This window comes from Mirounga angustirostris, unplaced genomic scaffold (assembly GCF_029215605.1).
Source record: "Mirounga angustirostris isolate CCGP_5_RB_7025 unplaced genomic scaffold, mMirAng1.0.hap1 SCAF_12, whole genome shotgun sequence".
Taxonomy (NCBI): Eukaryota; Metazoa; Chordata; class Mammalia; order Carnivora; family Phocidae; genus Mirounga; species Mirounga angustirostris.
Genome location: NW_026991720.1, coordinates 42,102,988 through 42,118,444, shown reverse-complemented (window position 1 = coordinate 42,118,444; position 15,457 = coordinate 42,102,988). Strand labels below are relative to the sequence as shown.

Genomic DNA, 15,457 nt, shown 5'->3' with positions numbered 1-15,457 from the left:
TCCCTCATGTCAGCCAGGCTTGTCCTCACCCAGGACAGTGTGTGACCTTTCCTGCTGGACTGAAACCTCCTAGAGAACAGGAACTCTATCTTAGCCTCTTCTGTTCAGTCCTTATCTTTTGGCAGATGTGCCATGTTGGTCAGATTGGGCTGGATTAGACTGGAGAGGGTCTAGAATAATACTGCAAAGATAAACTTCAGACCAGTTTCCCTGGGATTAAAATAAATTTCAAATGTGGAATCTGAACACTGTAGTGAGGACAGGCAAGCACAGCAATGTACAATGTACAATCCTGCCCCACATGACAGGTGCCCCGGGTAGGCCTTTGACATGGGCCACTGCTAGGGTCGTGCTCATTGAGCCCCAATCAGTGGCATCCAGCTAAGGGTGCATGGGTCTGGCATCCCATCCCTGCTTCCCTCGCTAAGGGTGTGCTGGGGCAAGGTTGCAGGCATCCACAGGAAGGGCACCTTTTCCCAATTTTCACAAAGGCGCCATATTGCCTGGCAGAAGCTCTGACAGTGAAAAAACTCTTCCGCAGTGGCAAGGGACCCTGCGTCCAACATCTCCATTCCCAAATGTACCATCTACACACTCCTTTCACTAAGAGCTATCACTCTGAATTCTGTCCACCCTAATCAACTTTTATTTTACCACTACTTCTTAACTAGAGAGTGGTTTGTATTCATTGATTCAACAAATATATATTAATCACTCACTAAGTTTAGAGGATACAGCAGTGAAGAAAACAAAGTCCCTGCCTCCATCAAGCTTATACTCTAATAGATTGGTATACACACGTACCCCTCGTGTATTTACCATCAAACAACAGCCCACGTAGAATTAAATTATATATCCAGGTTCCTACTTGGGACAGGTTGTTTTGTTTTGTTTTGTTTTTCATATCCCTGGCTTGAGCTTTTGTTGAGAGTGGATCTTCTGAGTTAGATGAACGAATAAGTCTGGGGTAACCATTCTAAGAAAATGGCTTTGCCCTAAGTTCCTGAAGTGACTGGATGGGTAGCTCAGCATTGCCCCCTGGCTAATTCCAGGTCACAAGGCTAATTCCAGCTTTGGCTGATTCAGGGCATTCAGCCAAGACTCTGGAGAAAGTCTGGATGTCCCAATGCATTTGCATTTTATATTAAGCTGCAACCTGAGCAGTTTCTAGCATCCGGCTCAAAGCCATCTTTACTCTGATAATACTCAAGGAGGTCCTCCCAGGCAGAGGTGAGCAGGATCTAAGTGGTCCCATGACAGCTGTGGATCTAACCTATGATGTTCCTATTGGCAAAAACACCACTCCATTTCAACATTCCCCTTCTGTATCTCCAGATGGAAAGCTGTGCACCAGTTACCACCGAGGGCTCATCTCAAAGGCAAAAATCAAAGCCCATCAAGTATAGCACTGTCATCATTCTGGGTAAGCAAATTCCCTCTTTGTGTTGCAGAACCGTGTGAACATTCCAAAAGCAAGCTTGTCCCAGGAGCTGGTGGTGGAGAGTCCACACAAGAAAGGAATTTGTCTGCAGGCACTCTACCTTTGTCTGACTGGAGAGGAATGTGTGGAATTTATCCATCCACTTGTGTCTCCTTCAAGGGCAGACAGTGGTTCCCGATCCTTCCCTTTAGGACTATAGTTGCCCACCAAGACCATGGGGTGTGGATAATTTGGAGAAAGTTGATTAAGTCATAACTAGCTGAATGATGCTCACAATTACCCAGTTGACCCTGTTGCATTCTCTGAGACATATTCTCCCCTAAGGCTGAAGTTTATGAGCAAAGAAAGACAGAAGTGGCATTCCATTTCTTCTGGATACTTAATTGCAGGGTCACTACAAGTCCCTTCCTGATGGCCACTTGGCCTTCTCCCCTTTCTCTCTACTCCTAAGACCCATAACATCACTTCATCTTAGGAAAAAAACGGTATTTCTAGAGCACATAATATGTGTCAGATTGGTGTGTATTCTTTGCTATTCTCAAACCTTCGAAGCTTCCTCGCCCTTACTCCCTATTAGTTAATGACCTTGCTTCATATTTCACTAAGAAAATACAATAGAACCCCCTCATCCTCCCACCTTCGCATCCCTCGACCTATCTGCCTTTCTACAATGTGCTCTGTCTTTTCTCCTATTCCGGTGAATCAACTGGCACTGCTTCTTTCTAAGCCCAGAATGATTGCTGGAGCCCCAAATCCCATTCCGTGCTGCCTCCTCAAGAATTTCAGCCCTCTCGTTATCTCCCCTCCCCAACAGGTCTCCCCTTAACTAGATCGTATGCATGTAAATATTGTGCAGGAGGCCGCTCGGTGAACTCCACCGAGTCACCGAGTCTCTTCTAACACAACTCTTCCATGTTTTACCTCTCATTCTCTGGAGCCTGTTTCCATCCGCTTCCTCTCCTGTCACTCCTGAAACCACTTTCAGCAAGGTCATCACAACCTCTAAAAGGCCAGTGTCAATTCTCAATCTTCATCTTGACTTGTAAGCAACATGTAATCAGTTTCTCTTTTTAAGAACACTTCCTTTGCTTAGAAATTCTATTTATGATTTCTACTTGAGATCTTGATTTGCATTTCTGATAAGCTTATCATAGTCAACATGTCAAACCAAAATTCTTGACATGTTTTCCTCCCCTACACAAAGTAACTCTTCCCCCAATTGTCCCTATTTCAGTAAATGACACCATCTTTCACCCAGTGTCTATATCAAAAACCTAAGGGTCATCTATCTGTTGTTATTCTATTTCTCAGACATCCCACATGACTAGTGCATCAGCAAGGCCTGAAGGCTCTACCTGCAAAATAGCTCTCAAACCCAACCAGTCCTCACTATCTATCCAACTCCTGTCTTAGTCAAAGCTTCTACAAATTTCTGCCTAGAACATTATAACTGGTCTTCTCTTTATTCCTTTTCTGCAAAACAACCAATGTGGTCTTTCAAGATTGTAAATCAGGTATCATCACTATCCTGCAAACCCACCTTTGGCTTCCCATTACATTGGAATAAAACCCTACAGTTTTATTGAGGGATAGATGTGTGATCTATCCCTCAGCCAGGTCTCCAGCCTCACTCCCAGCGCTCTCCTCCTTGCTCATTTTATCCCAGTTGCATTGGTCTTCTTGCTATTTCTTCAAAATGTCCACTTGTTTGCACCTGGGGGACCCCGTGCTGTTTCCACCACCTGAAATACTCTGCTCCAGATGGCCTGGCTCCCTCCTCACATCATTTTGTTTCCCAACAGTGCTTTCTCCTCAGCCAGGCCTCCTTCACAAGTCTTAAATAGCCCTCCTCTAGTCTTTACCCAGCCGTATTTTTCTTCCTCCTCCCACTTCTACCTGAACATTTTATCTGTTGGTCTGCTTACTGTCTGTCCCCCCACTGGTTTAAATCCATGAGAGCAATGACTTTTGCTTTTGTGTTCCTTATATTATCATCACCAAAGCCTGAAATAAGATCCCACATACACTAGGTGCTTCATTAATATTTGCTGGGAACAAATGAATTAGGATATGCAAGAAGGAAAGGGATTTGTGCGATTTTCTTTTTATGTAGCTCAAATACTTCCCTCCCTACCCCTCTGGCAGCTCCTAGGAGCCTAAGAAAGCAGGCCTTTTGTCTTAGCTGTGTATCAGATCACCAAAATAATCAATCTCACCTTTCTGAGATGCCATTCCAAAATGCCAAACAGACCAGGCGCAGAGGGACTCAGCCAGCAGGATAGAGGTGCAAAACAGCAATGCAGGCAGAGCTGGGGCGAAAGCAGATACAACCACCGGGGCTCACAGTCCTTTCCCAACAGCTGATCAAGTAGCGCAAAGATTCTCTTGCCTTCGCAGATGGTCAGAAATAGAGATACACATCCCCTGGATGTTGAGTCAGGACATAAATGTTATACATGTGTTCCAGAGCCGACATAATTATTTGTAATCAGGAACCATCTGCTCAGACCCTGAGGGTCCTTTCGTCAGAGAGCAGAGAGGCCCCCAAGAGGGTCAGCCAGTGTTAACAGCCCAGTCAGACCAAACCAGCCCTTCCTATAACAGATATCTTGGAATGCCCCTTTACCATCCTGAAATGAAATGTATAATTAATACTATCCACCTAACAAGTCTTAGAATATCAATATGTAAGAACACAAAGGAGGACCAGAGAGAAAATAATGTATAATAAAACAGAGCAGATTTCAATATGTAAATACTTGGCCACAGCTACACTAGAAGAATAATGAAGTAGGCAGCTAGATGTAATAACAGATACAAAGGAAAATCAATACAGGTGTGTTTTCATAAAGACATGAAAATAAAGCAACATTGCTGTCAGGGACTTGATTTTCTGAGCAGGTAAATAAATCCTGCTAAAGTTCCAAATTAGAAAAAGTAATCTTTCCTCCCTTTGCAAAAGAATTGCCTTTCTGGAAAATTCACTATTTCTTAAAAATATTTGTGTTCATATATAAAACAGAGTTAGGTTTCCAGACTGGAGTAATTATAAACAGAGTTCTCTGCTACATAAATGCTCACTTGGACATTCAAAGGACATATGGGACATTGGTGGGATGGCCTGCCCCACACAGAAGGACTAGTATCCCTGGGCAAACCAGATCCCCCACCAACCCCACACATGCACATACATAAACATGCACATTTTTTTCAAAATGCCCCCAAAAGGCAATTTTGCCCTTTCATGCCCCAGAACCACTATTCTAGGCCAATGCTAAGCTTAACCGCCAGTGCCCAGAATGCTCAGTGGTCTTTGTGTTTCAGTTGCTCCTCTTTAGTCCATTGCCAAGGCCTGGGGAATAAACACACGCCGGTCAAACAGTTACAGGGGAAAGTAGGCCCCTGCAAGCAGATGGCGAAGGAACCCTGACTTCTCTGAAGAAAAGTCCTATGGGTGAGAAAGGGGGAGAGGGAGGGTGGAGAGGATGTAGCAAGAAAGCAGAAGAGGACACGTCCATGTCTAGTCAGCCCCAAGACTCTTTACCTCGGTGCATGTGGGTATTAGTCCAGTTCCCCAGAGAAAGAAGAGATATACATGTATGTAAAGAGAATTATTAGAAGGAATTGGCTCACATGATTACAGAGCTGAGAAGTCCCAGGTTCTGCAGACCCAGGAGAGCCGATGGTGTAGTTCCAGTCCGAGTCTGAGTGTGAAGGAAGGCAGGAGAAGAATGATGTCCCAGCTAAAAGGTAGTCAAGCAGGCAGTATGAATCCTCTCTCACTCAGCTTTTTGTTCTATTCAAGCCTTTCAGGGATTGAAGGGGGTCACGCACATTGAAGAGGATGGTCTGCTTTTCTTAGCCTACCAATTCAAATGTTCATCTCATCCAGAAACACTGAGAAATAGTGTTTCACTAAATATCTGGGCACCACCTGACCCAGTCAAGGTGACCCATAAAATTCACTGTCATGCTCTGGATCTCCCCATATACCACCCATTTCCTCTGAGGATTTGGAGACAAACAGAATCAGGGGCTCACACACAGACTGACTTGGAGAGGGGTAGAGGGCAGCTATTTTCTGGAGTGGCTGACTTAGAAATGGAAAAGAAAATTAAGAACATTGTGATGAAGCCAGATTGTGCTTTGAAAATGTTAGGCACCACCTTTTCCCCCGCCATACCCTAAAACCAGGAGTCACTATTGGTCAAAATGCTTCCTGTTCTTTTGTTTTGTTTTGTTTTTTTCTCATAGAGCCTCCAAAGAGTTTTGCTGCTTTTCCTTTCACACTATGTGGGATGCGAAGCTGAGGCCATGCCGAGCAGTTCCCAACCTTTCCAATAGGACTCACAACAGGGGTCAAATCGAACCCTCCCTTTACAGATTCACTCAACTCTAGCAACGTATCTGTGGGCTGTGTACGCATGCCTGTGTATATGTGCATGTGTGTGAGTAAACATGACATTAACGTTAACACACATGTTCTAAATATTTCTGAGAGATCTCAGGTGCTAAGGAAACTCCTATTTGGAGCTCGACTTGGGGTCACCGCTTTCAGTGGTGAGACCCAGCTGAGTCTGCTATGGTGCTAACGGCTCTCTTCTCCCCAGCCTTCATCTGCTGTTAGAGTCCATACTTCTTCTTCGACATATGGGACAATTTCAGTCTTCTTCCAGACACCAAGGAACGCTTCTCTGCCTCTGTGATCATTCAGGACCTGCCAGCCTTGAATAGCGCCATCAACCCTCTCATCTACTGTGTCTTCAGCAGCTCCATCAGCTTTCCCTGCAGGTAAGGGGCACTCCTGCCTGGGCCAATGCAGATAGCCACTGTACTTGGACTCCAACATGCGTCTTTTCAGGTAATAGTTGAGATGCTTGAGGGTCAGAAAGGCTCGCTAGTGTGACAAATTCAAACCCAGGTTCAGGTCATGCTCTATGCTCTTTCTCCTATACCACCTCACCTGCGATAGCAACCATCTTAATCAGGTCATGCATGGAAGAACTTTCTTTTGCTCAAAGCTTCCCAACATGAATTTCCTCAATACGATGCTGTGGGGATAGCAGGACCCAAAGCATTATTACTATGTTATATATAGATAAACAGAGGAAGGCTCATGAAGGTAAGTGACATTACGGAGGTTATATGAAAAGTAAGTACCAACGCTGAAATTAGATCCCTCCCACAACTACTCAGTCATTTTTGCTCTTTTGCAGCTGTTTTACTGCATAAGCTACGGAGAGTAGGTAGAGAGATCCATAGGAGATAGAATAGTAAAATGGTTTAAGGCTTGGTTTTGATGCCCGTGTCTAAGTTTCAAATCCCACCATTGCTGATTCATAGCTATGTGTTTACCTTGAGCAAGTTATTTAACTTCCATAAAACTCAGTGTCCTTGCCTATAAAATGGGGCTAGTCGCAGTGCCTACCCAGGCTCTGGTACTGACCATTGGGAAGGAGGGCTGTGATGGGTGGGGAAGGAAGGTGTGTGTGGGGGCGGGTGGGGGGGTCGGGGGGAGGGGGTGGTATCACATGCAAAGTGCTTCAACAGTGTTTGATCCTCAATACATCCTCCATAACTATTATTGTTTAACATCCTTACTTCCCTTTTCATCAGGTCAAATTATTTTTCCCTCCCTGATTTATTCTTTCTCTAGGGAAGCAAACATCACGGGATTCCAGAATGACATTCCAGGAGAGAACTCAGAGGCACGAGATGCAGGTTCTATCCAAGCCAGAATTTATCTAGACTCTGGGGCAGTAGGATTGCTAGGCTGAGCCCCATCAGCAATTCTGGATCCCTGTCACCACCTTGGGTGTGTGCATGGAGCTTGAGCTGACTTCTCCATCCTGTTCCTTCCATCACTTGGGAGATGCACAAGGCAAGCATCCTAAGGAGTGTGTGTCACCTGCTTCAGCAAGTACTGGCCAATGTGAGGTCACCAACTATTCATGCCATCCAAGAAAGATGCTCCCTCCTTCCCCGCGATTCCCAGCCCTCCTTCCCACTGGTCAACACCAGAACCCAATGGACAGAGGCATCTCTGGCCCAAGGTCCAGGCTTGGGCAAGCAGAGGGGACTAAAGAAGTACGGTTGTACTACAAGAGTCTCCTAATTACAACTTAAGATGTAAATTAAGACTTGTTGAAGCCTAGATTTTCCCCCCACTTTTGGATTGGCAGTTCAGCAGTTGTAGCCAAGAAGATGTTTATCCTTAAAATGGCAACTAATTCATTCCCAGGCACAGGTACGTTGGATCTCCTCTGCGCAAGGCCTCAGTTTGCAGCTGGGTGTGTCGGCAGCACCTAACCTCACAGTCCTGTTGTATCAATCAATGATTTGTCAAAAGAACCCAATGCTGGCCCTCTAGAGGAAGGTTAAAATTAAGGGGTACTTTCTCTGATGGGAAAAAATAATAATACTAAAAAGTCATGGGCCCCAGACCTCCAGTCTCTGAGAGTTGGGACCTGGGTTTCACACGTCTTTGGGGCCCCCCGACAGCCCCTCCCTCGGCTTTCCACATTTGGGCCACTCTGGGCTCCAGTCCTCATCCTGCAGGGTCACCTCTTCCCCTCTGACCTCTCTGAACCCTCTCTTTAGTTGAGAGCTGAGTCCCTGAGGCTTTTCCAGGCACGATGTTCCCGTAAGCTATTGGTTTTGCACATCGCAGCCATTGTCTATCTAACACCTCGGCCAGAAAGTGCTGGTGGGGTTTATTTTGACAAGTCTGGAGTTTGGTATTTATAAGCTTAATCCAAGTGAAATATGACTAAATGTTTTCTAGTCAATTTTTGCCATCAGATTTTTTCCTAAGTGGAAATGGCATAATTTAATTTGATTATATATACATCCCCACCCACGGCTCTGGAATGTGCGTGAGCTCCTTATTTTTAGCCTCACATAGTTTCTTGACATTAAAATCTCCTTGGCAAAATCCTCCTTCCCAGAATTATTCTGAGCTTAAGTCTTTTTTTTTTTTTTTTGGCCTACCGCTCTAGTGGAGTCATTAAAATGTGCAGTATATTTTAATAGCACTCCAGTCCTCATTATGGTGTCAACCCAGAAACTGTATGTTTAAGGTCACAGTGGCATTTTTTCCACAAACTCTCTTCCCAATTCCTTCTGTCCTTAGGGAAAGTATCTCTTTAGGCAGAAATCAGACTCCTCAGTCACTATCTCTCTGAGACTTATTCTCTGAATTGAGGAGACTGAAAAATCTAGTTTTATGTCGACACAATAGTTTTGAAGGCTCCCTCCCCTTCTGTCCAGCCAGCTAAATGTGAGCAACCCCAGACGGTGTGAGTGGTCGAGATGTACTTTTCAACGTTTCACTTTAAATCAGGACGTGCCACCGAAGACCCACACAGAATCGTTGCTAAAATAGCTGCCTGCATGGAAGCCAATTAACAGAGCAAAATCTGGCAGGTGTCCTGGGTGGCAAAACAGGGGCCTGGGTTCTCCTGAGAGATGCTTTCAATCTCTGTCAAGTTCTGGTCTGCAAGAGACATTACGCGCCTACCTCATCCATCAGTAGAGTCTGACAGTGAAGGAGAGAGTGGAGTGAGGGGGCTTTGTGTTCTTTTAGAAACTGGGAATGCGATTTTGTAGTTTGCTCTAATGCCGTGTCTCTCATTCCCTGAGAAGACTGGACATCAGTGAGATAACAGCTCACATTGCTATAGGAGAAGGTGTCGCTAAAACAAAGCTTGCTTTGTACTGGTGTGGATTCTGGAATCCTCATCTCCCACGTATCTGCTAAGCTTGGGGAAATCCGATTTAAACATTATGGGAACACTGGTAATTACTAGTCTTCTGACCTTGGGAAAAATCATTTAATGTCTTTGGGCTTCCATCGTCTCATCTGAAAGATGGCAACAGAATAAGGCTGGAGCAGAGGATCTTGTAGGTTCTTTATAGATACAGTGCTGAGACCAAAATGGTTTAAATGACACCCAGAGAGTCAGACCTTCTGAAATTCTTTCCCCAGGGGACCAATGACTTGGTGACTCAACACTGAGTCATTTGCCCTTTATAACTTCCCCATCTATCAGTATGAAGTCAGAGAAACATTTCCCAATCGAGAAATACAGTTTGAGCTCCTGGAGAAAATGAGAAGCTTAGTGCAGTGATGTCATTGTGGGGGGCCGTGGATGCCCAAGTGGGGTCAGAGAAGCCAGCAAGGCGCTATGCCAAATAAAGATGCTTACTGCCTACACCGAGGTGTCACAGAGGTCTGTGGTTACATTATCTCATAGCTTCGGGCACAGGTGAAAATTCAGGATAACAAGAGTAGGTGTGCTTAATATATTTAGCCGTGCTATAGAAAAACTGTGTCCACTTTACTGAACCAAATTAAACATGAATGGTAAAAAGCTCCTCTGCTTTCAGGGCTTGTGTGAAGCATAATTTAATTGAAGTTTAATTTCACCAAGCAACATGCCCCACTATTTTTTTTTCCAGAAAGTGGAAACATCTTTTTAATGGCTTCAATTTGAAATCAATCATGAGAAAAAGAGTGTCCCTTTTATTTTATTTGTTTAATTTAAATTCAATTAGCCACCATATAGTACATCTTTAGTTTTTGATATAGTGTTCAATGATTCATTAGTTGCGTATAACACCCAGTGTTCCTCACATCACGTGCCCTCCTTAGTGCCCATCACCGAGTTTCCCCATCCCCCCGCTCACCTCCCTTTGCAAAGCCCTCAGTTTGTTTCTTGGAGTCAAGAGTCTCCTATGGTTTGTCTCCCCTTTTAAAGCAAACAAACATGCAGCTTAAACTTTCTGCCTCCCTTCATTTTGACAACTTTGTACACACATCCACAGAAATGACTTTGCTTTTTCCTTCTGCATGCCCGGTATGGAAAGGGGCTACGAGCCTGGGTCTGCTGAGGAAACAGAAAAACAAAAACACTTATAGCACGAAGTAAAGTGATTGGGTACTTCTAGAATCATCTTAGGTGAGCTACAGACCTGCTGGCAACTGCAGTTCTTTTATCATCATCTGAATATATCTCATTTGATGTGCAGATCTCCCCGTGTTCCCTACTGCTTTTCAATGCATTTGATTAAAAGGAGATAGCCCCATTTAGGCGCCAACCTCCTTGCCTTGGGAATCATGAAAAGCCCATGCCTCATTGCTCTGCGATTGCATTTTTAAAATGCATTATCCACAACAGGGCTGGTCCAGTTAACATTTTAGAAGTGCAGCTCCATGCTTATAGAATGTTAATGTGGACAGCGCCTTGGCTGGTGTAGTCTCATGGTTTTCGGACTGCTCAGGGACCCTCTGAGAGGTTCCCAGGAGGTGTGACTCAGTATTACCATTTCTACACACAAGAGCATATGTCTAGAGAAAACTAAATGTAGTGAAATTGCTTACAAGTCCTTGAATTACGTGGAATGAGAGTAGAATATAGATTACCATTAGCCATCGATACACCCACAATGCATATTGTCATTTCCAGAAGGCACGTTGTAAAATAAAAGAATCGAAGAGGTATGTAGCTTCTAAACTAAAAGAGAAGGAAAACAGAATGATAAAATGGCTCAAGCAGTCTGAAGGAAGGCAAGAAAAGAAAGAAAGGGGAATATGAAGAGCTGGGACAAATAGAGAGTGCAGAGGAAGATGGCAGGGTTTTTTAATCCAAATATGTTAGTAACGGTAATAAATGTAAGCAGATTAAATGCTCCAGTTAATCAAAGATTGTCAGGCTGGATTTAAAACAAACGAATCTGTCCTTTACAAAAGACATGCTTAAAACACAAGGACACAGGAAGTGTGAAAGTAAAAGAAGGAATTAAGACATTCAATGCAAACAGTACCAAAAGAACGCTCGTGGGACTGTGTTAACAAAGACTAAATAAACTTTAAGGTATAAAGCATCAGTCGAGTTAAACAGGGACGCTGCAAATGATCAGTGTTTTAGTTCAATAGGATGATACAATAATTCTCAATTTCTGTGCATTTAACAACATGGCTTCAAATACCTATTTTGCAAAGTGCTCAAAACTACAAAATCAATAAGCCAACCCCTAGCCTCGTGGGGAATTTTATCACACTTAATTCCAGTAACTGAAGCAAAAATTAGAAATGATCTAGATAATTTGAACAATGTGAATAACACAGAAAGCCCTTTGCCCTAACATCTCAGAGTAGTCGGGCTTTTAAAGCACAAGTGAAGCAGTCTTCAAAACTTTTGAAAGACTGAGCTCATACAGTCAAATTTCTTGGATCATAATGCAATTATGCCAGAACAATAACAAGAAAGTTACCATATGTTTGGAAATTAGGAAATACACTTCTCGATAACTTACGGTCAAAGAAGAAAGTATATGGAAGTTAGAAAACCGTTGCACTGAGTGATAATGAAATTATATGTCAGATGTGTGGGATACAGACAAAATAATATTTAAAAGAGGAAAAATCTGAAGACAATGAACAAATCATCTATTTCATGAAGTTAGAAAAAAAGAATCACCAAAATAAACCTAAAGGAAAGCTAAGGAAGGAAATAATGAGTAGGAGTAAAATTAAGGAAATGGAAAATAAGCATGATTCAAAAGATTCAACAAAGGTAGAATTCTGCTCACTGAAAAAATAATAAAAATAAACCTTTGGTGAGATTGGTCAAAGGGAAAAAAATGAGAAGGCAAAGTAAGCAGTATCTTTTTTTTTTTAAGGATGTCACTGTAGGTCCTGGAATCAATAAAGGGATAATAAAAGTATATCATGATTAAGCTTATGCCAAAAAATGGAAAACAGACATGGATGGGACAACTTACCATAATGGACATAAGAAGAAACAGATAATCTGAGTAGTACCATAAAGAAAAAATATGCCTTCACTGTGAAGTTCAACCACCATTTAAGTACAAAGCAACCCCTAATGTTACACACTCTTCAGGAAAGTAGAAAAAGGGTGAATTTTAAAATTACTTTTGAGACTAAAAATACTTAATGCCAAAGTCCTACAAAGACATTACAAAAAGGAAAATTACAAGCCAATTTTTTCATGAAAATAAATACAAAAACTCCAAATAAGATACTAGCAAACCAAATCCAGAAAAATAAAGACTAACACTTGTGACCAGGTTCCATTCATTCCAGGAATGCAAAGTTGGCTTAACATTAGAAAATCATTCAATAACTCATTACACTAATAGATGAAATGATTAAACAAACAATGTATTATCAACTTAATGGAAGCAGGGAAAATGTTTGATAAAATTATTTGACATCCAGGCATATAAAAAAAATTCACAAACTTGAGATAAAAAGAAATTCCTAAATAACTTTAAAGGTTATGTACCCCAAAATCTAATGATGAAACTTTGAGGGTGTTCTCTTTAAAATAAAGAATGAGCGGAACCACCATCTTCCAGTAATTCGCCAAAATGACCAACACAAAGGGAAAGAGGAGAGGTACCCGCTATATGTTCTCTAGACCTTTTAGAAAACATGGAGTTGTTCCTTTGGCCACATACATGTGAATCGATAAGAAAGGTGATATTGTGGACATCAAGGGAATGGGCACTGTTCGAAAAGGAATGCCCCACAAATGTTACCATGGCAAAACTGGAAGAGTCTACAATGTTACTCAGCATGCTGTTGGCATTGTTGTAAACAAACAAGTTAAGGGCAAGATTCTTGCCAAGAGAATTAATGTACGCATTGAGTATATTAAACACTCAAAGAGCCGAGATAGCTTCCTGAAGCGTGTGAAAGAAAATGATCAGAAAAAGAAGGAAGCCAAAGAGAAATGTACTTGGGTTCAACTGAAGTGCCAGCCTGCCCCACCCAGAGAAGCACACTTTGTGAGAACTAATGGAAAGGAGCCCGAACTGCTGGAACCCATTCCCTATGAATTTATGGCATGATAAATGTAAAGAAGATTAAAGACCTCAAGACTGTAAAAAATAATAATAATAATAATAAATAAAATAAAATAAAGAATGAGTTAACAATGCTAACATCATCATTTCTACTCAACCTTGTCCTGAGATCCTAGCCAATGCTGTAAAGCAAACAAAATAAATAAGATAAATGATATAAGGATTAATAATGAATGATAAAAACCAGTATTATTGATATATATGTGTAGTGCAATATACAAAATAATATATGCAGATAAATGATCAGAATTAATCACAAGGTTTAATAAGGTAACAGGATACAAATTCCATATGCAAAAATCTCTATCATTCCCACATAACAGCAACAAATAAAAAAAATAAACTTTTCAATTATTATTTACAATAGACTTAAAGGATTAAGTTTCCAGGAATAAATTTATAAAAGATGTGTAAATCTCTATGGGGAAATTTTAATATTATTGAGAGATATAATATGTAGAAATATAAAGAAAGAAAGAAATATATCATTAATACTGTTTGGAAGACTGAATACCATAAAATTATCTATTCTTCTCTAATTGATGTACAATATTAATACAGTGACCATCAAAGCTTCACCAGGAGTTCTGTAAAGCCTGACGAGGTACCTCTAAAAATGTATATAGAAATGCAAAGTGCCAAGAATATCCAAGACACTCTTGACCAAGACGAAAAAAAGGGAAAACCTTGATGAACCAGATAGCAAACCTTATCATAAAGCTATAATAGTAAAGGCTGTGGTAGTCTCCAGGGTGGACAAATTAGCAAATGGAACAGAAAAAGAGTCCAGAAGAGGATGGCCGCATTTGGAAAACTTGATTTCTTTTAGAGGCAGCATTTCAGAGAGATGGGGAAAGGGTGCTCTTTCCAATACATGATACTAGGACAGTTGGGTGTTTACATGGGAGAAAATTCAAATGAAAGCCTAGTGGATTTATGCAAAAGTGGTTCTAGGTGGATTATGGATCTGACTGTGAAGAGAAAACAACCTTAAGGAGATAATGTAGGAGAATATCTTGAAGATCTCTGAATAGGGAAATAGCTCTTAAACAAAACAAAAACCACAGCTCATAAAGAAAAAGAGCAATAAATTTGATTACTTAAAGTTAGAAACTCTGTTCATCGAAAGCCATCATAGGGAGGGTGAAAAGGCAAGCTGTAGACTGGAGAGGATGTTTGTAACACATATAACTGAGCAAGATCAAGTATTTAGAATATAAAAAAACTCATGCTAATCAGTAAGAAAAAAACAATGGAAGACAGGCAAATGGGCAAGACTGGACTTCAGGAACGAAGTGGTCCAAATAGCCAGTAAACATTTATAATGTTTAATCCCATTAAAAGTCAGGAGAAGGTAAATTAAACCACAAAAGGAAAATAATATACACCCACCAGACTGGCAAAAATGTAAAACTTTGACAAATATCGAGTACTGGTGAGCACATGGAACAACAGAAATTCTCATTCTGTTCTAGTGGGTGAGTAATTAGTACAACCATTCCAGAAAATTATGTACCTTTAACTAGTAAACTTAAGGATGCCTATATCCCATGACCTTGAAATTCCATTCCTCAGTACACACGCCACAGAAGAGTGTAATTATACGCACCGTGATATATGTGAAAGAATATTCATAATAGCAGTGATTATAAGAACCCCAATTGGAGGCAAAGCAAATGCCCACCAACAGTAGAATAAACAGATGATGGTATATTTCACACAGTAGGAAACTTTACAGTAACAAAAATGAAAAAAACATAACATAAAAGTAAAGAAGATTGATACCAAAAGATATTATATATAATTTGATTCATATAAAATTCAAAGCCAACCAAAATTAAACTACTGTGTTTGGGGATGCACACATAGATGATACAATTCTTTTTTTTTTTTTTAAGATTTTATTTATTTATTTGACAGAGAGATAGAGAGACAGCACAGGTAGGCAGAGTGACAGGCAGAGGGAGAGGGAGAAGCAGGCTTCCCGCTGAGCAGGGAGCCCGATGCGGGGCTCGATCCCAGGATCCTGGGATCATGACCTGAGCCGAAGGCAGCCGCTTAGCCGACTGAGCCACCCAGGCGCCCCTAGATGATACAATTCTTAAGCAAAGCAAGAAAACT

General features: G+C 41.5%; 1 protein-coding gene and 1 pseudogene across 1 annotated transcript in view; both read left to right on the top strand.

Annotated features, from left to right (window-relative positions):
* The window catches only part of NPSR1 (neuropeptide S receptor 1), a 148,913-nt gene extending 141,724 nt beyond the window's left edge, over positions 1-7,189 (top strand). Inside the window, 4 exon segments of the mRNA XM_045865118.1 lie at positions 1,336-1,394; positions 1,396-1,423; positions 6,052-6,230; positions 7,097-7,189. Coding sequence (XP_045721074.1) covers positions 1,336-1,394; positions 1,396-1,423; positions 6,052-6,230; positions 7,097-7,189 — 359 coding nt within the window.
* A 5,625-nt stretch (positions 7,190-12,814) lies between these two features.
* LOC123835948 (large ribosomal subunit protein eL21-like) lies at positions 12,815-13,354 on the top strand (annotated as a pseudogene).
* The last annotated feature ends 2,103 nt before the right edge of the window (positions 13,355-15,457 follow it).